General features: G+C 38.4%; 1 protein-coding gene across 1 annotated transcript; it reads left to right on the forward strand.

The window, feature by feature from the left end:
• Nucleotides 1–1,882: 1,882 nt before the first annotated feature.
• Nucleotides 1,883–14,419, forward strand: gnaq (guanine nucleotide binding protein (G protein), q polypeptide). Its single transcript, XM_084415198.1, has 7 exons — nt 1,883–2,923; nt 5,217–5,401; nt 6,878–7,032; nt 8,225–8,353; nt 8,508–8,637; nt 10,638–10,791; nt 11,928–14,419. Exons 1-7 carry the CDS (start codon nt 2,788–2,790, stop codon nt 12,116–12,118), a joined length of 1,080 nt encoding a protein of 359 aa, XP_084271324.1. The 5' UTR covers nt 1,883–2,787; the 3' UTR covers nt 12,119–14,419.
• Nucleotides 14,420–21,175: the final 6,756 nt, after the last annotated feature.

Below are 21,175 nucleotides of genomic sequence, written 5' to 3' on the forward strand. Positions count from 1 at the left end.
TTGTAAGTAACCTACTCAATACACCATTATGACAAATAGTGTTATAAAGTGTAGGCTATACTCGACCAAATGCTCATCTTCACAGGACGATGGGGATAAAGAGTTTCTGCTGCCACAGAGAGGCCTACAGTGTCTACACATCAAACAATCTACACATTCAGATTTTTTCACATTTTTATGTGGAGTAGCCTATAGAATCAAAGTTTAAATCTAAGTATAAATGGGTATTCTTATCTCTCCCCCTGCCCCAAGAGTGTGGAAGAACAGCAGGAGGACGGTTCATCAACTTCTGCTGCACAGATCAACACAGTTCAGTGATTCTCAGTAAATGCCAGTTGAATTCTGTAGAATTTGTTTACAACTACATTATGTAACTCTAATCTACTACTGTATTTTCAATTGCCAGGTAAGGAGTTATATAGACTTCATCTTATTTACAAAAAAAAAAAAAAACCCAGTAAAAATAGCAATATTTAATTTATTAATAAAAGACTAATTTTATTAATAAAAATGTACTGAAAGAATGAATGAGGTGTTTAAACACTACTTCCTCTTTAAAAAAGGGGAGGAGACCAATAGAAACTCTGGGTTTACCTAAGAAAACCTGCTCCTGACCAGGTTCACAGAGTAAGTTACCATGGTAACTGACTCTGAGTATAAGTTACCTCTCTTTCAGAAACGGGCTTGACTTACTCTGCTTTCTCAGGTTTAACATACCTCCCATTCTGAAACAGAAAACTAAGAGTTTCCCTCATTTCAGGGTTAACATACTCAGAGTTTTCACTTAACCTCCTTTCTGAAACAGGCCCCAGGACAGATAATGAGAACATGGCTTATTTTGAAACTACGATGAAATATTTTAATTAAATTACTTTTGTTCTACAGATAGTTTGTAATCATTTAGCTCCCTGTAGGATATATGTCTCCTATCTATTTTTTTTTGTGTTATTTTGGAATCATGTAAGAAAGGATTACTTACAAAGTATGGGTTCCTAAATTCTAATATCATTTCATTAAACAATGTATTAAGATTGGTCCAGGGTTCCACATTTTCCATTTCAAAATTCAAATTTCCAAACCTTGTGGATTTTTCAGACCATATTTAACATAAATGGGTCATACATTTTCAGCATTATATTTCGTATATTCACCTAATTACCACTGGAAGACATTGCCTTTCAAACTGACCTTAAAATTATATGCAATATCTTGATCAAGTCTTGACTAACTTTTGACGTCAAATTGATATCAAGGTGCCCACTGGGATATAGTACAGTCATCTGTAAATACTTTCTTTTTTTTTTATGGGTTTTCTTGAAGTAATAAAATGCACTTGTACATGATGAGAAGAAACCTAAAACAATTTATAACCTGCAAATATTCACCTCTGACACATCGGTTTGATATTGTGATCATTGTTTAATGTTGTACGATCACCAAACAGCAAAGTAAGTCTGATTTAGATGATCATTTGCTCCTTTATCTGTTGCTGGTTCAAGTGGCATTCAAATAAACATTATTTTAGTGAAGTTCAAAAGAGAATAGCTTATGGTAAAGACAAACAGTTTTGTGTAATGAAAATGTGTGCATTGAAACCATTCGGTCGTGTTTGACAATCACCATGAAACACTCTGCTTGTAGGCTATAATACATTTATTTTATTTTAGAAATTACTAATTTTATATAGAGTCTGGAAACAAATATTTTTCCATGCTCTGTTTTCTTTCTTTCTTTGTCATACTTTTCCAGACCTGGAAATTACTTAAATCAAATTACATTCTTTTCCATCCATACTTTTCCAAACTGCGTAGGAACCCTGAACAGGGAGTGGATGATGCTGATGCCTTAATGAACATGGGCTATTAGAAGACAAGTCCGAATCATTTTAGCGATTCGGTTGGTTCGGACAGTTCATTTTATTGAGTCGATTTCAAACATTGATTCATTTGAGTCAAACCAGAATAAGTCCCTTTGATAATTTTACTCGTTACTTTAGTAGCAAAATAAATGTTAAGGTAGGCTAAATATTGCCGTTTGTGCCATAAAAAAAAAAAAAAAAAAACACAAATTATCACCCGTTGTACGGTTTATTAAACAAAGTTATTTACAGTCTACTTTTTTCCACAAATGCGTGCTAATCGGTTCGTTCGAAACATTAAGAAGAGTCTGTTCAAAAGAATGATTCGTTCGAGAATCATACATCCCTATTGCATATGGAAGAGTCGAGAGTCAAAATCGAGCCTATTCAAACTGGGATTTAAATCAACAGGCGTGAAGAACCTAATGGACTAATACACAATCGCTTCAAACGCGCGGATCCTGTCCGATGAGCGAGAGTGTTGTAGCGTTCACAACGTTTGGAAACGGCATTCCAGGGTATTGTCGGCCATATTCAGCGATACCACGCCCGGTGTGGAGATCGACTTTTACACGGGTGCAACACCATTCATGCAAATAATCCCCACCACAAGTTCATGGACAGCTTTAACACAGTCTAAAGAGGAACTACCACTGTATTGAAGAAAGACATTCAATACTGAACACCAAATATAAAAACAACGTGCAATGGAGTTATTAATTCCAAAGGATCTGTTGCTTTTGTGAATGATACAAAACAGCTCAAACCGCATCAGGATTTCAGTCACTGACACATTTTGAATGTGGTTTGGATTCTCTCCTTAACGCGCTACAGGGGGACTCTTTCTCTTGCCTCGTCTGGATGATTGCAATTTGAGTTGGGACTGATGTTCTTTCAATGGAACTGCTGAAAAGCTCGTAAAAAGAATCATGACGCTGGACTCCATCATGGCGTGCTGCCTCAGCGAGGAGGCGAAAGAAGCGCGGCGGATCAACGATGAGATCGAGCGACAGCTCCGCCGTGACAAGAAAGACGCTCGGCGCGAGCTCAAACTGCTCCTGCTGGGTACGAGCCGGTGCTTTCGTGCGACTCTACCAAAACTTGCGTGCATGTGTCAAGGCGTAACAACTGCAAGTAGTTTTATTTTTAAACTGACATCTGAAAATAAAAAGCATTCATTCAAATACGTTTCTTAGGTAACTGATTCAGTGTCTTCGACCACTGCACGGTTTTTTTTTTTTTTTGAGGAAGGTAAATGATCCGCTATATTTTGAATCTTATAAGCTCGACAGGTGGGACAACTGTTGCAGGTGCGGTGGGATTTGATTGTCTCTTAACATACTCGTGCTTTAGTGCTTGTAAACAAAATGTGGAATCGATGCATCATCTAGGCTAATTGTTCTTTTGTTTCGATTCCTTTTTTGGTCACTCGAGTCGATTCGCAAAACATTTATAATAGCTATATATTCAATAACAATATGCCTATTATCATCATTATTATAAGAACATTATTTTAAAGGTCCTTTAAGATTAATTCCTGAATTCCAATGATATATATATATATATATAGAGAGAGAGAGAGAGAGAGAGATTTTGTCCTATGTTCCTCTATGCTGGAAAATTCAATTTAACAGCTTTTATTTTTTTTACTTGTCTAAACTGGACATTAGCTTGTCTTTAGTTGGTGTAAGTTCGCTGTCTTGGACCGGAAAGAGACCATCTACCAGTTATCATCTTAAAAGGATATAAATCTTTGTCATCATTTACTCACCCTCATGTTGTTCCAAACCTGTATGATTCTTTCTTCCACGAAAGAAGATATATTAAAGAATGTTGGTAACCAGAGAGTTGGCGGCACCCATTGAATTCCATAATATTTTTGTTACAGGTTTGGATAAGCTTTTGGAGGGTGAGTAATTGAGTAATGACAACATAAAAAATTTTGTGTGAACTATCCTTAAGTGGTCAAGCTGGTTTTGGGAACATGATTGATGGTCATGCAGCTAGAAACAAGCTACCATGTTCCAAAACATAGCTACATTCTTAAACCTAATTGAAAACAGGCTCATTTACATACCTTAATTGATTACTTAATGATGTAACTGATTATTTAACTATACAAACACAAAATTATGCACATACGCATTCAAACGCACATGCCAATATACTATGCGCCGTCACCGTTTTCACAGATTCACGTTTTTGAAGTTTACACAAAGGCTCGCACCAAACATTTTCATAGTTCCTAGAACTATTGGTGGAAGTACCCGGATTTTGGCACGTTCACACTGCAGGAACTAGGAACTATTTTGGAGAAACTAATTTAGTTGACTTTAGTGTAGCGTAGTGACCTACTTGACTTTAGTGTACACTGATTGGCGAAGTACACCAGAACCCGCCATTTTTAAAAAGGCTGTGTAAACACACAGATTATAGCCTATATATTTACTCCACAAACTAACTCTACGAACATGGAAAACGGTGATAGATGGGCCTCTTAACCTTTACGCGGAGGAGAAAATCCAACGCAACTTTGAGGGGACCAGGCGAAACATGATTATGTATTTCTGCCATAGCATCTCTGGACATCAACCACATGGCATAAGCTAATAACTTTTCATTACTGTCTACTAGTTCTATCTAATAACATATTAGACAGGACTGTTAGATCGTAAACTAATGAACACGGAGAATGCGAGAATTGTTTGTTTGCTCAGGCTCTGGCGTTTCACAGCGCCGTCAAAATAAAGGTCACGTGAATGCAACCAGAAAACGTTCCTAGAGGAACCATCCTGGTGGTTAGTTCCTAGAACTATCCAGTGCAAAAGCCCCTAAAGTTAACAGTACCGCTTTTAAAATCCGTTTCAAAAACTTGCACTTTGAAACCTACTTCAAAGTTTGCCTTCCCAGGCCACCAAAACGCCGTTGTCTTGTAAATGAACAGCCAGAACGCATTAAGTTTTCTGGTTTCAGTTGAAAACGGTGTTGTGTAAATGGCCCCTAAGTTAATAACTAATGATTTTTACAACGGAAATGAATCAATTAAAAACTTACTTAAGCTAGATGACTTTCTTCTAGAGCTGCTGTATAGCCAAAACAACCTTTGTGGCATTAATTTCCTGTTATCATTGTAAAGCTGCTTTGAAACAATCTGTATTGTAAAAGGCTCTGATATAACTGAAGGTGACTTTACATGACTTGACATAGACTTCATCAGAACATATTTGGAGTGATGATTCAAGAAAATCTGTGTATTACTTTCATTTATGGGAAAGAACCATTCAAACAAACCAGTTTGTTGAATTTACTGGATTTTTCCACTGCTAACACTTTACTTTTCACATGTTACAACTTTCAGGAACTGGAGAGAGTGGGAAAAGCACCTTTATTAAACAGATGAGAATCATTCATGGCTCAGGCTATTCAGAAGAGGACAGGAGAAGCTTTACCAAGCTGGTCTACCAAAACATCTTCACATCTTTGCAGTCCATGATACGTGCAATGGAAACTCTCCAGATCCTTTACAAATATGAACATAATAAGGTACAATAATTTGTCGTACCCATTCACTCTTTCTTTTGTGATGTGTCTGTGGATTTGTTATGCATTCATTACTTTGACATGGTCACAGGTCAAACTTTTAAAGGGTGAGCCAAGGTTTTCATAGTGAAGGAATGTACATTATATAGTGCTGTGAATGTTACAGATAGGCATTTTTTTGCATCTTCTATAGATAAGACCAGGGCTTGACATTAACACCTGCCAACCCGCCAAATGAGTGTGTATTTCAGCTGTGGCGTGTAAACCGTCACTCCTACTAGCCACTTTGGCGGATTGAATTTTATATAATATAAACTTTAAAAAAAGGCATCTTTGGCAAGTGCAATCTAGTGTTGTCAAAAATATCGATTTTTTTTTTGAGACATATCGATACTGAAATATCTGAAACTCTTCCGCAGGATAGATATCATCTCTCCAACAGCGAATTACACACAAACCCTTTAGTCACGCATTTCATTTGCTCCGGATGAATATTGTTGGTGTTACAAGGCTTGAATTTCACCATAGGATTGCTCGTATTGAGCATAATTTTACTCATTCCCTTTTGTGCTCACACCCAAAGTTTGCGCACACAAGACAAGTATATTGGCTATATAAAACAGTATAATGGGTCTGTGAGTCAGGTCTTAAAGTGACAGCAGCCTAATATATCGGCCGCCAAATTATGAGATAATATGAAAAATATCTATATGGCAGTTTTTCCCTATGGTATCAATGTCAAAATTGTGGCCTGTGAAAATGCTGAGTGGCTACTAGTAACTATGGAAAACCACTAGCCACAGTGACTGGTGAGCAAAAAAGTTAATGTCAAGCCCTGGATATGAAAATATTGCAGTGAATTGGGGAAAATGTTGTGAGTTGGACTCAAATTGCTTTGCCTGCATGAGAGTCATGGCTTAATGTGTCAGATTAATTGTGCTGCTTGCCACTGCTCCAAATGCATTTATGTGTATAAAACTACACACTGAAGTTCAAATTGATTAGGTGCCACTCAAATAACTTTGCCATGAAGTAGGTCAAACACTGAGTCAAATACCCTGAGAGAGATGCAATCACTTTGGCTAATCATGTTGCCCAGGCTTAACACAATTACCCCTCCAAGCTATGAAATTAATTATACCATTTTACTGCCTTGCAGAAATGTGCCGTCTTGCTTTTTTCCATTTGTAGATACCCCCAAAGGCAAACCCATTTTCCATTGTGCGTAGCTGAAATATTATGGAACACAGCCTCAATCAAGTTCCATCTTATTGGGTCAGGTGAAGTGAGAACTTTAGACAAATAGTACTTTAACAAATTTGAGTCTCAAGTAAAACGGGTCAATAAAGTTGTAACCAGGTTACGTATAAGTGGGCTAGGACATGACGTTTAGTGTTGATTGTGTCCCATTGGCTGAAGCATCAGCTTCTTATCACTGTTTTAAATGCACTGCTTTGTTTTTAAATGCTTTCTTCACAGGCCAATGCAAACATTGTCAGAGAAGTAGATGTAGAGAAGGTCTTCATGTTGGTCAACCCCTATGTAGATGCCATCAAGAGTTTATGGAATGACCCAGGAATTCAGGAGTGCTATGACCGGAGGAGAGAATACCAGCTCTCGGATTCCACAAAATAGTGAGTGCTTTTTATCTTCCATAGGAAAGAGGAATCACAATGAGACCTCTCTATTGTCTCAGTTGTTTCTCCTACACGCCAATGAGATTAAATGGGGAACACATGGGGCTTTAAATGAAGTCTTCTGCTTCTCTGAGTATCCTTGTTAGGAAAAGGGCACCAAAGTCTGCACTCAAAGTTCTCATCCAAACATTTCTCATCAAAATTCTCCCAAGACCGAATGATCTGAGCTATTTACTGTTACTGTCAAAATTTGTTACCAAATTGATACTTAAAGTCCCCCTGTGGTGAAAATCAAGCTTTTAATGTTGTTTATATGTCTTTGTGATGTTTTTAATATGCTTTAAGAAAAACCATGTACAAATTAAGTCAGCACCATTGCTGAGTATTTTCTTCTTAAAACTGCAGAGAACCAAAGACGGTCTCAAAAACGCGGTTTGTAATCGCTGGTGTTTCTGCCACAAACTACCTAGTAAATAATAAAGTCTACGTGTGGATCTCTGAGCTGGTGCGAGTGAGTGGAGGTTGGGCTAGTTTGCATAGATTTATAGAACTGCGTATACTAAATGAGACAAGGGTGTAGAGTTACATTCAAACTATTTTAAGGCATTTTGAAATTTTTCTAGGAAAAAACGTTTAAAAGTTTTAAGGGATAAAATGATTGGCTACAGGGGGAATCTCTGAAATCTCTCTGAGAAATATTTATCATCTGAGCTGTAGTCTGAAAAACAGTGAGTAAAGTGAGTTTTTGCAGAAGATGTAACTAATATGCTAAACCAACATGTCATTCTGACAGCTATACTATCTAAATTGTTCTGCACGTTTTATATTCCAATCTATACACAACAGTTGTTTTAAAAAATCTGTTTTATCACTGTAGTGAAAAAAGAAAATATATATTTTTAAATAAATGTATAATTTTCAAATTTCATTTTTTTAAATGTTCTTAAAAATAAATGGGAAAAAATTAAAATACACTGAGAATGGGGAATGTGCTTAATTAGCTTAAATATTTTCACAGTGCAAAAAAATGGCAACAAGATATGCTTCCTTGATCCAGGATAAATTACATATAATACTTTTTGTTTTTGTTGCTTGAGGTAAAATGCAACTTGGACATATTCTTATATTGCAGTAGAAAACATAGAGATGGCTCAGTCAGAACTGTAAAATGTTCGCTGTTTGTCTACAGTTACCTAACTTCACTAGATCGCATCGCCAACCCTTCTTACGTTCCCACCCAGCAAGATGTGCTCAGGGTGAGAGTGCCCACAACAGGCATCATTGAATACCCCTTCGATCTACACAGTGTCATATTCAGGTAAGTCTTCTCTTTACAGTTACTCTTCTAGTCAGGTGTTCATCTAGTACTACACTGATATAAAAATACAGCCCAGTGCTCAGATGCATGCATGTTCCCAAACTGCTCCCAAAGCGTGGGATCTTTTAACCTCATGACCCCTCCTTCTCATCAGGATGGTGGATGTAGGGGGACAGCGGTCAGAAAGACGGAAGTGGATCCACTGCTTTGAAAACGTCACCTCCATCATGTTCCTGGTAGCACTCAGTGAATATGACCAAGTTCTGGTAGAGTCTGACAATGAGGTAAATGAAGCACCAGCAGAGGGAGTCAAAGCTGTTAGTCGCCACTTTAAATGCTGGCAGAACACACTAGTTTGTGTGATGGATTTATTTATTTATTTATTTTTTTTAGCACAGATGTTTAATTGATCATATAAGGTTCAGTGACATAATCTAATGTCATCTTTTTTGCATCTTTAACTTTTATATTAAACAAATCACTACATTGTTTTTATACATTCATAGATGTCTTTTTTTTTTGGCAGTGGCAATAGATGCTATTTACACTGTGTAAATACTACACTAAGTTAAAACAGCATAGTGTAAATAGCAGCTATCGCAAAGAAAATAAGTACAAATAGCGATAGCTGCTGTTTACACAGTGTAAATAGAATCTATTGCTATTTTCACTTAGTGTAAATAGCAATTACTAAGAAATGCTGTTATTTTCACTTTGTTTAAATAGCAATAGATTCTATTTACACTAAGTGAAAATAACAGCATTTCTTAGTAATCTGCTATTTACACTAAGTGAAAATAGTGATAGATTTTATTTACACTGTAAAAATAGCAGTGTTTTCGTTGCAATAAGTGTAAATAGTAGTTAGATGATATTTATAATTATAAATAGTGGAAGATACTATTTGCACCTCAGTGTTGTTGTACATTAAACAGTATGCAATAATAACATAGTTTTAATAATTATATTTATTAAAATTATGAAATGGATGCCGCCTTATTGGGACAATAAAGCTAACCCTAACCGATAAACACTTATTAAACATACGTTAGACACTTTATTTACACTTTTTTAATTTTTTTAAATTTTTATTGAAAATAAATGCCTTTCTGATATGAAATGTGATGGGGAAAAGGGAGTAAAGCGAATTCGGCAAAAGGTGGATTCGAACCTCTGGTCAATTTGCATCAAAACCCTCTGCCACGCACCTTACCCCTACACTATTGTAATTTTGCCTTGCCAAGTTAGTGTAAATCGCACTAAAAATGCTTTTTGTGGGGGTCAAGGACAGGGCCGGCACCACGATGGGGCAAAAGGGGGCATTGTCCCCTCATATCTGATGTGTGCCCTCTCAGTTTCAGTTAATCTGCACTAATGTCTATGGAAGCTGTCATAATAATCCTTTCAATTATAATTTGATGTGTTTTATTCATTTCAGATAGTGTAGGAAATTGTGTAGGAAACTATAAAGTTAACTCTATTCTTCTCCCAGTTCACCATCCACTTTTGGTGCATTTCGGGAGATCCCGAAATGGATGAATTTACATGATGTAGGCTAAATCCGATTCTCTGAATTGTGGTGCAAACTAACATGGTGGCCATCGCGTGTTATAGTTCAACTAGCATGATCATTATAAAGATGTTTAAATGACAAAACACATTCACTTCCACATATTTGACCGTTGGAATATATCATATAGGTCATGATGTAGTTAACAAGTTTGTGAATTTTTTGAATAAAAATATAAAGCCCCTAGAATATAGATATGGATATAAAATTATATTTTGCAAGATTATTCTTATTCTTATTTCTTAAAGAATAAAAAGTAGTAAAGCTGGTTTGAAATATTACTTACTGTTCTGAATTCAATCTGTGAAATCAATACTCTCAAAAGTTATTGCAGTTACCAACGTGCAGGAGGACATTTGTTGATGTGTGATGATGAACTTTTTACATAATTACACCACTACATTTAAAAAAAAAAAACGTTTTAATCAAATTTGTACCTATACTGACCGTATAAAAACTGACTTTGGCTTTCTCCGTGCTCTGGTTGAATGATGTGATCATGTGACCAGTAGAGACTGAACTAGTTTTTTTTTTTTTTTTTTTACTTTAAATGGCAAGCTGGCAAACTTTAGCAATGCTTGAATGAAAGTACTTTGATTTCTTTTTTCCTGAAATTGTCAGGAGCAGTGAACTGAATGTTAGTGTTGATTGCTGGACTAAAGTAGGACTAAAATAACCACTGAAATGGCCCTGTTATGTTATTTCTCCCCACAGAATCGAATGGAGGAAAGCAAAGCATTGTTTAGGACGATAATAACATACCCCTGGTTCCAGAATTCATCAGTTATTCTCTTTCTGAACAAGAAAGACATTTTGGAAGAGAAAATAATGTTTTCACATCTTGTAGATTACTTTCCTGAATATGATGGTAAGTCTAAAAATACTTTGTTGTTTTGTTTAATCTATTTTCTTAGAAACTAACTAATCAGTTTATTTACTGTTGTAAGTTTATGATCCTATATGAACTATAATATAATGGAGGCATCTCTGTGGTCCAGTAATGGGATGTCTTCACTTCTTTAACTGTGCGGCAGAGATGACAGCATGGAATAAAGCCACTTCCATTTCTGTCGCTGCTTCATTAGTAGTCCAGCACTGCAGCCACACATTGTCATATTCTAATACAACTTTGCAGATGTTTTTGGCATAGTCCTACCAGCACAACGTCATTGCCATGGAAGAGAGAGAGAGCAATGGGACACACAAATCAGATCAGGGCTGCATTTCCCAAAAGCATCATAAGCCTAAGTTAATCGTAGAACAGTTGCCACCAATGGTCTCTATGAACAACTTAGGCTTATGATGCTTTTGGGAAAGGCAGCCCTGAACAGTTACGATACACTAGTGATGGGAGAAACAAAGCCTTTCAAAGCTGCGAATCAATTGAATCAAGTGCTGATCAAAATGATTCACTGGTGACGCCTGCTGGTCAAAAATGTAAATACAACAAAAACTCAGGCCAAACATTAATCATAACTGATTAATGTTTTATTGAAAGTGAAATCTATCAAATGGAATTAACTAATCATTTAAGATTAAATATCAAGTGTCTGTATAATATGTTGTTTTATAAATTTTTAGGGCTTTTTTTTGTTTGTTCCATGGATGGCTCAGCTAAACAGGCCAATAAGACACTGTCTCATTAAAATGTCTACACATGTATAAAATGTATCAGAGATCGGTTAGAATCCACTGGTTAACCATTGAAATTTCAAACCGGTTTGAAACAGTTATGACGTAACGAAGCCTCGTTTACTGAAATCACATGACTTTGGCACTTTACACGCTCTGAAGCAAAAGATTCGTAAAGGCTTCAAAGCTTCATGAAGCAGTGTTTCGAAAGCGCCCATCACTACGATACCCAATCCGAATCCAATCGGATACACAAATTATCAGATTAGGACTGACAGTGTGAACGTAGTCCAAGTTAGAGGTTATTTTAAGTAAAATCTCAGATGATTTTCAGTATGACCAAGTTAACCAAGATCTGTTTTCCTCTGCAAGGAGCCCAGAGAGATGCTCAAGCCGCACGGGAATTCATCCTGAAGATGTTTGTCGACCTGAATCCAGACTGCGAAAAAATCATTTATTCTCATTTCACCTGCGCCACTGACACAGAAAACATCAGATTCGTGTTTGCTGCTGTCAAGGACACCATCTTGCAGCTCACACTGAAGGAATACAATCTAGTCTGAACAACGGCCAGTTACGGTTCTGTCATTTTTCTGGCCTGGTCAAAGGACTCATCAGTCTGCCGCTAGACCCTGCTGTGAGCCAATTAAGTCTGCTTTAATTGTATGAGCAGTCGGTTGTCCCCGTTTCTGCTCCATGAATTTGGACATACAAGTTATTTCTATCTAAGAACTGTAAAACAAGCTGCTCACGACTTTGTCATTATTTATTTGCACCTCGCAGCTACGTCACAGGATTCAACTTGAATGTTATTATTCCATTTTAATGAAAAATTTTATGTTATTGAACTTTTTATTACAGATGAAATGATTTCCTCTTGTTTAAGGTTTATTCTGTAGCAGGTTCTTTTTGGTTAAATTGTACCCGTTGAGCAATTTGCTATAAACGTGATAAGATTTCTCCGTCTTGGACATATTAAGTATTATGTGGGGCAAGTGGTCATTAGAAGGCAATGAAAAGTACTTATTTGGTTTTGTGACACCGTAGTTTCTTTTTAAGAGTTAGAGCAAGCTTAGTAGATAAGGGTCTGTTCTACCTTTCACAGCACATGCATTGTTAAAGAATAGACAACAGCTTGATTACATTAACATTTACATTAAAAGTGCCAAAGTTCCTCTAATGTGGTAGTTTTATGTATTGCCAAACTAATAATCATACCACAGGCAATAAGTTGGACTTGCCAGTATCATTTATTTTTATACCATACCAGTTCTTTGTATTTTCTCATTGCGCTTTTCAGAAAAGATGATGACATACTGTTCATGATCTCATCCATTAAGTTCATCAGTGTTCCGTAACAAAGCTTGAACGATGTGCTAAGAGAGACGATTCCTGTGCAATCATCCTTATCTTAAATTACAAATGTGCCATTCATATTTTCTGTAGCACTTGCATACATTTTGAATTTTTTGTGTGTGTGTGATAAATTACCCAACAAGTGTTCTCAGTGAGCCAATGATGCTCTTACTGGTATTGTATTGACTTTACAGTGTGGTTAGTGTGGTGTAATTAAGATTTGGTCAATATGTGCAGTTGTTTTAAAGATGATGCGGATTTGTACAGAGTATCATGTGATTAGATGCTTGTCAAACAAATGAATGTTTTGTGTTCAGCCATGAGTAAAGGACCAAATTGCTGTTGTGATCCTCTGAAACTTTTTTTTTTGGAGTGAAGCTGACAATTGTGTGGTTTGCGTAGTATGAACAATGCTGAATTTGGGTTTTATCACTGGACAATTTTCTGCTTTAAAACATTTTTTGCAATAAAAGGCTGCTATTTTAGAGAGAACTGTATAATGTTTGCTAAAATGTATCAAAAAGTATAAAACCCCATAGACACTTAAGCCACTTAAAATTGCTTGAATGTCATTGCATTAAACAAAATATCAAACCAAGCGGCATTTATTTGAAAGAACATTAGCAGAACCACACTTCGATCATTTCACAAAAAGCATGAAAACATATCTGGTGTGGAAAGTGGAAGTCAAACTCTTTACCTTTATTCCACACTTATCTGTCAGTTCAAGAAGTTAATAAATGCTCCTGATGATTTTACTGCACAGTGTTAAAAAACAGGTTACAGAACAGGTTTGCTGGAATGAGACATGGCTGTTCTCTGCTCAGATTATTTCAATATCTTAAGGCTTCTGATGGAAATTTCAGGAGACATTGGACTGAATCAAGTACATATTTTGTACTTAAACATAAGTTTAACAGTTTAATAAGTTCTGGACTAGTCGACTAGACTAGACTGGCTGACTTTGATGGAGTTATGGATGACGAACTAAGCCTATAATAGCATGTTTTTGTCCATACTTCCTCATTCCATCCCAAAAGGTTGCATAAATGAGCTGTAACACAAGACACCTTAAACTCTTAAGTATACAGCCTGTTCCCACAACAGAAGTTTACATTTCACAAAGATGATTATTATTTTCTAGTTCTTTACAAAACCATCTTCTGCTGCTTAAATACCATGATGATCTGAAATTATGATGATCTGAAGAACATGTAGTGCAGGAGTTAGACAAGGAAGGCACCCCTTTTGACAAAACTTTCAAGACAACACTTTAACAGCCACACATATTTCTTACTAGCCATGAAATTGTATTTAGCATTTTTTTTTTTTTTAAATTAAAATATTTTTTTGTCTTTATGACAATAAAGTTTTTCTCTGCATATTTGTGGCAAACAGCACAGGTTATTGGCTCACTCTCGTAGCATCATAGATGAGCCAGCCTGTTTCTATCATGACGTGATTTTGTTTCTCATATTTTCATTTGGGTGATGTAATGTAGTGGAATATTCCACATATGTGACACGTAGCATGGAATTCTTTGCTATATTAACAAACTTCTTTTATTCAAAATAAATAAATAAATATGAAATCAAGTTCTGGATTTATTTATCTTTCCAAACATAGTTTCACTTCATATAGGAAATAAACGTTTTCCTATTGGATGGCCAACTACAGTATGGATTCCCCCTCATTGGTTGTGGACAGTAACGTTTGTGTTACTAATATAACCTCAGTGCATTTACATTACATTTACATTGAATAATTTAGCAGACGTTTTTATCCAAAGCAACTTACAAATGAGGAGAGCAACAGAAGCAGTGGTCCTCAAACTTTTTTGGTCGTGCCCCCCTTTAAAGGAACACTCCACCGTTAGGAACACTTTCCTACAGTTAGATAGGTGGGCAAATGCATTTTTGTCTCAGTGCATGCATTGTTTTAGTCTGACAGGGTCGGCGCTAGCTTAGCTTAGCATAATGAATGGAATCCTTTGTTGCCAGCTAGCATGTCCTGAGTAAAAGTGATCTAAAAAAAAAAAAAAAAAAACTAATTACTTCTTGTGGCCTGCGTATTCACAACGAGTACAAATAGCGATGCAGATTAACACTAGGTGATTTCCTATGCAGATATTGACATGGGACTATATTAGTGGGAAGCACAGGCGAAGCACTGCTACTTGGGCTCAGAGATATCACGCCCAAGTAGCAGTGCTTCGCCTGTGCTTCCCACTAATATAGTCCTTAATATATAAGTCAATATCTGCCTAGGAAATCACCTAGTGTTAACTATTTGTACTTGTTGTGAATACGCAGGCCACAAGAAGTAATTAGGTGTTTTTTATTTTATTTTTTATATCACTTTTACTCAGGACATGCTAGCTGGCAACAAAGGATTCCATTCATTATGCTAAGCTAAGCTAGCGCCGACCCTGTCAAACTAAAACAATGCATGCACTGAGACAAAAATGCATTTGCCCACCTATCTAACTGTAGGAAAGAAGGTGAATAAGCCCTATTTCAAAAAACGGTGGAGTGTTCCTTTAAGGATGACCTTACAGTCACTCGGTCCAAACAGAAGGCAGGATGCACTAACGAAAAGTGCCTGCAGATGTCCAACTCGCTTTACCGCCTGGACAGGTCCCAAGTTGGAACCATATGGGGGCCAGGTGGGTTCAGCCTTTTAAAAAAAAAATCTTGGATGTGCAAGCTGATGATCTGGGTGACATTTGCACATTGGTTTAAGCTCATTGTGTGAAGCGCTTAAATAAGAACTTATTGTATATTTACATTTGCAAAACGCTTGAATGAGGACATATTGTATATTCACATTCACAATGCTCTACTAGCATTTTCTCTCACTTTACCTTTCAAATGTTATAAAACTAGTATTAGCATAGTCATCTTCTTCTTAAAATGTAAATTTTGCGCCATTTCAGGTCATCAAAAATAAAAAAATATAAAAAACACACAAAAAAACAACAACAACCAACCAACCAACCAAAAACTGCTCTCAAAACAGTCTAAGCAGGGTTGCTGGTCTTAGTTGGTTTGACCTGATCATAGTTGGTTTAGCTTGGCTCCTAATCTGGCCATCTGAAAAGTGCCTAAAATCTCTCTAAAACCAGTCAGCCAACAAATTTTGATAATTGGCATTTTGAGCATGAGGTGTAATGCTACTAGTTCCTTGTACAGCATGTAACATGATCTCCAGTGTTAGTCAAGGTACACGAGGAGAACAAAAAAAGGTTAAAGTATTTGCTCACCCTCATATTGACTGGCTTTCTTTTGTGGAACATAAAATATTTTGAGAAATGTACTTTTTTAGTCTAAACCAGTGTTTCTCAACCAGTGGGTCGCGACCCACTTGTAGGTCCCAGATCATTCTATAGGGGGTCGCGAGACTTTCTCTGTGTTCTCGATGTTACACCGGCACAGCCGATAAGTGAGCTTCACAAAAGGCTCATTGCAACAGACCAAATAATTTCGTTAATAATCGTATTGACGGCTCAATCAGGCTGAAAAGCCTTCATGTAAACACCTAAAATTTAGCTCGATCCAAATTAAATTTCAATCGGATTGAAAGGGGTGGTTTATTCCTTAACTAATCCGATCGAGAGGACATGTAAACACTTGATCGGATTGAAAACCGAAACTGAAGGACTGTGCGTGTGCAATGGTGTTGAAATAGCGTAATGATGTATGACATGCTGAACAAGCTGTTCTTCCTGTTGAATAAAGTGTCATTTTAAATTAGTGTCCCGTCATCCTAAAATTCTCTTTTCACTCCGCGTCTGTGAAGTGGAGCAGGACAACGTCCCACCAATCCTTGTTTCAGACTCTCAGATCGTGCAACGAAGTTTATCTTGCCATTTAGCACTACCTATCTTTGCGAGTTGGGATTTTCAACAGTGACTGCAACAAAAACAAAAAGCAGGAATAGGCTGACAACAGCTAGTTTGTGTGCGACACTAGTCTATGAGTCGCACTTTCCCTAATTCCACCACGTCTCGATTTAATCATTTCAGTTTGCCTCATAGTCTGCCTAATTATTGAAAATGTTTGTGTGTTTTCATGAAATTAATTATAATAAGCATATAGGCCTACGGTGTTGCCTAGGTCTAAAGAGGCAGCAGCCCTCCTCCACGAACCCTTGATGATACGTCTTCCCCTGATCCAGGAGCGAGAACCATGCACTTCCACTTAAACTGTTTAGCATGTCCTGTACCCATGGGATAGGGTGACTGTCTTGGATAGATTTGCACTTGAGCTCACGGGACTCTATACAGAGGCTTAAGCTACCATCTTTCTTCCGTACACAGACGATCAGAGATGCATAAGAAGAGCAAGACTTCTGAATCCATCCTTTATTCAAAAGGTCTTTCACATATTCTTCCACATATTCTTTCACCTCTTTGTGTAGTGGTTTTGATATGGAGACATAAGTACGCTTAACTGGTGTCTTTGGAATGACGGGATGCACCCCGCATCGTTCTCATCATTCGAGAATGCTGCACACTCCTCCCCCAGCAGCTTCTTAACTTTTCTCTGTTTCTCCAGGGTGAGATGATCGATTGATACTGGTGGGTCCCACAGTGTGGGTCCCACAGACCTCTTTCAGACTTTTCACATCCCTACAGGTCATATCCTTACTTTCAGTGACCACTACTCCAGCCACCACACCATCACCACTGTTATTCCTGTCTGACTTCAAAGTAGCAGGTTTCGTGTCTGCTGGATAAATGGACCTGAATTGCTGTACTCATCCTAGTATAGTATGGGGAGCAAGCATAATGTCCTCATTGCTGATTTTGGTAACTGGGATTTGAACTTTTGTCTATTTTACCTTCTGAAGACTGATTACCATTTTAGTGACATCAAGTCCCTCCGGCCACTGTGGAATAGCTTCTGGTTCAAACAGAACGTCCTCCTTTAAAACAAGAGGACCAGCCCTCACACTACATTTCACAGTTTTTGTCTGTCCTTCGGCAACTACTGTAGTGATCCATCCAACTTTCACTACTCCTTTTTCAACTTGGTCCCCGTTCTGCATCATTCTAATCAATACAACTGCTTTTTTGCAATCACATGAGAAAGCTTCCTTTACCACTTCTGGAATGATATCAGGAGGCTGCTCCATTCCCTTTGTCACCAGCTGCTGAAAAACATTATAGCCTATGATTGGAGGCTGCTCTACGCCTTGCTCACTTGAGAGAAGCACAGGCACCAGGAGTTTTGCCTGGGCCCCTCATTTCAACCCTAATTGGAATTTCAACTCTACCCATTCAGAGAAGGGTATATCGGTTTGGTTTCCCACTTGGCCAAAGAGGGTTTCCCCTTCGTCCAGCAGCTCACTCTGGCTGCTTGTCACAATGTGGGGAAAGCAAATATTCTTCCATTCCTCACTGATGATGAGCTGGGACTGTGTCCCTGAGCGCCTGCACAGGCACACCTTACATCTGAAGTTGAAGCAGTCAACTATACATCTAGGACCAATGAGTTTTTCCAATCTTGTACACCTTTCTCCTGACAAGTTCTGCATTCCTTTCTGTAGCTGAATCTTCCATTGGCCGTAAGCTCAGTAGGGTTGTTTTGACATTTTCTGACCCTCTCCGGAGTTTAACCATCTCATAGATTCTCTCCGCCCCTCTGCTGCTGGTGTCTCCCTGCATTTCTGCATTTTTTGTTTATCAACATTTCATCTGAGATCTTTGAAGCGTTCAGGGACAGCCTCAGATGAAATTTAATATAATCACTGATCAAACCTGTGCCAACAGAATGTAGAAACTTCTTCTGAATATGCTCTGTACTGAAATATTCACCACCTTTGTCCTTTATCCTTTATCGGTTTGCCCACTCTCTCCAATATGACCACAGACTTTGAAATCCCTCCTCACAGTGACTTCAGGGACCAGGCCAATAAATTATTGTTATTTTTCGATAACATTTTTTATAGAAAAGTTCCCTTTCATTTTTTTTCCATTTTATCTCTCATCTGCATATTTCCAATCTGTGAATCTGCCTCATTCACTACATCCTTTTCAACATGTGAGATGTCTGTCTCGTTTTTATTGCTGCCACCATTTTCCTCATCCTCTCTCTCTCCCTGCGCCTCCATGAACAAAAACTTTGAATACAAATCGTCCTCGCTTTCAATTACAGCATCAATCGACTCAATATAACCATCAATGTAACCATCTTGATAAGTGTGCGCTTAGTAGGGACATTTTCGATAGGGATTTTGTTACAATCACATACCTCCTTCATTTGGTCGAGCTACACAGCCACAGTCTCTCTGTTACACAATTGGCTAGTGCTTCCAGATCTATCTCACGCTGATATGCACCCGCTTACTCGCCCGAGACTCTCTGCTCTGTGGGGCGTTGAGTAGGTTACGATGTTGTGAGAGCCCTTGTTACCCAGCATGCGGGGCTTGCCGACATATGCACCACCAAAACCTTGTAACATGGTTCAGCTGTTGTGGCGTTTTCCCTGGGGGACTCCTAGTGTCAGTCATCAACATTACATCTAAGTGACCGACAGATTGGGAAAGTCTTGGTTACTATTCTGACCTTTGTTCCCTGATGGAGGGAACGAGACATGGTGTCCCTACTGCCAAAACTCTGAAGTGCATGCTGAAATAGCTGGGACACTGTCTTGGCCCCTCAGCACAAACCTGAATGAGTGATGCACGTCCTTATGTCCGGGGGAGTAGTATGCAAATTCCTCTCGCCAATTCTCATCAGCCTTTTCTCAAAGTATCAGAGGTGTTTGGGGCTCCCAAGTGCTACCCCCTAGTGTCAGTCATCGACATCACGTCTCGTTCCCTCCTTCAGGGAACAAAGGTAACAATAGAAATCGTCTCGGTTACGTATGTAACCCTAGTTCCCTGAAGAGGGAGCGAGACGCTGGCGAACCATTTCCAGAACTCCTGGGAGCAGAGTGTGGTTGATTTTTCCCCTACGCACCTATAGAGACCGATATTGTTCGACTCTTTGTGAGACTCTTAGGCGGGGTTAGATTGCGGTTAGATAGGCGTCAACTCGCACGTTCATTATACGTAACGTTCATTCACTATAGTGTTCTTGAGCCGATCCACACTATCACCTGGTAATAAGGTCTCTAGTGTTTCGCTAAATAACTTGTTCCACTAACTTCCTTACTTCCTGCACAGGAATAATCGACAAACAGACTTCAGCAAATGTCCTTTAAATGCTTTAATCACGGCCGGGAGATCTCAGAGCAGTTCTCCAGAGCATATCCCAAGAAGCAAGGCCGGAGGATCTCAGACAAATTCCATTGAGAATCCCACCGAAAACACAAATACAACAGTTTTTATTGAATAAGGGGTATGGCAAAATTACATGAAACTTTACATAATTTCCCCACAATTTGATTGGTTTTCATATACAAGCCCTTCTGTTGCTAGGTAATGAATCCTTCATAATCAAACCTAGTCATCTGTCTAGTTTAATTTCCCCTATTTGTTATTTATACACAAACACACTCAAAGTCACAAGTTTTCTGAAAGGGCACACATACATTTAGCCAAAGACCAGAACGTCTTAGTACATTGTGTTTCAAAGTGTTAGAATGTTAGATGTTAGAGTTATGATTAGTTTGATGCAGTTTACTATTTTATTAATTAAAAAATCCATCACAAGAGCAATCGGGGAAATGCGTACAGATGTGACCTCGGCCATGTCTGCACCATAGCGTCCCACCCCAGAGGGGCTGGATGGCTGAGTAAGAACCACAGTGGACAATGTGTGGTCTCTTGGGTTGCGAACAGGTCGGCCTCAGCTCGACTTAAGTTCTCCCAAAGGAGCTCCACCACCTTGGGGTGGAGTCTCCACTCCCCGTACCTTAGCCCCTGCCTTGACAGGATGTCTGCCCCCTGATTTAAGTACCCTGGGATATATATCGCTCTCAAAGAAAGTAGCTTCCCCTGGGCCCACAGGAGGATCTGGTGAGCCAACTTGTATAAGGGGCGCGATCACAGACCCCCCTGATGGTTTGTATAGGAGACCACAGATGTATTGACAAGCACATGATGGCCCCTCATGTCTGGCAGGAAGTGTTTCAGAGCCTGGAACACCGCCAACATTTCTAGACAGTTGATAAACCACAAGAGATGATGGTCCTGCCACAGACCTTGGGCTGGGCGACCACTCATAATCGCCCCCCAACCCGTGAGGGAAGCATCTGTCGTTAGCATGACGCGACGACAAGGAGCTCCCAGCACGGGCCCTTGAGACAGGAACCAAG

The sequence above is a fragment of the Rutilus rutilus genome (assembly GCF_951802725.1).
Source record: "Rutilus rutilus genome assembly, chromosome: 7".
NCBI classification, from domain to species: Eukaryota; Metazoa; Chordata; class Actinopteri; order Cypriniformes; family Leuciscidae; genus Rutilus; species Rutilus rutilus.

Excerpts from the sequence above, each read along its gene's own strand:
- gnaq (XM_084415198.1), top strand. The coding sequence starts at position 2,788 with ATGACGCTGGACTCCATCATGGCGTGCTGCCTCAGCGAGGAGGCGAAA. Across the intron at positions 2,924-5,216 it reads GCTCAAACTGCTCCTGCTGG|GAACTGGAGAGAGTGGGAAA; the intron begins GTACGAGCCGGT and ends TACAACTTTCAG. Across the intron at positions 7,033-8,224 it reads CTCTCGGATTCCACAAAATA|TTACCTAACTTCACTAGATC; the intron begins GTGAGTGCTTTT and ends GTTTGTCTACAG.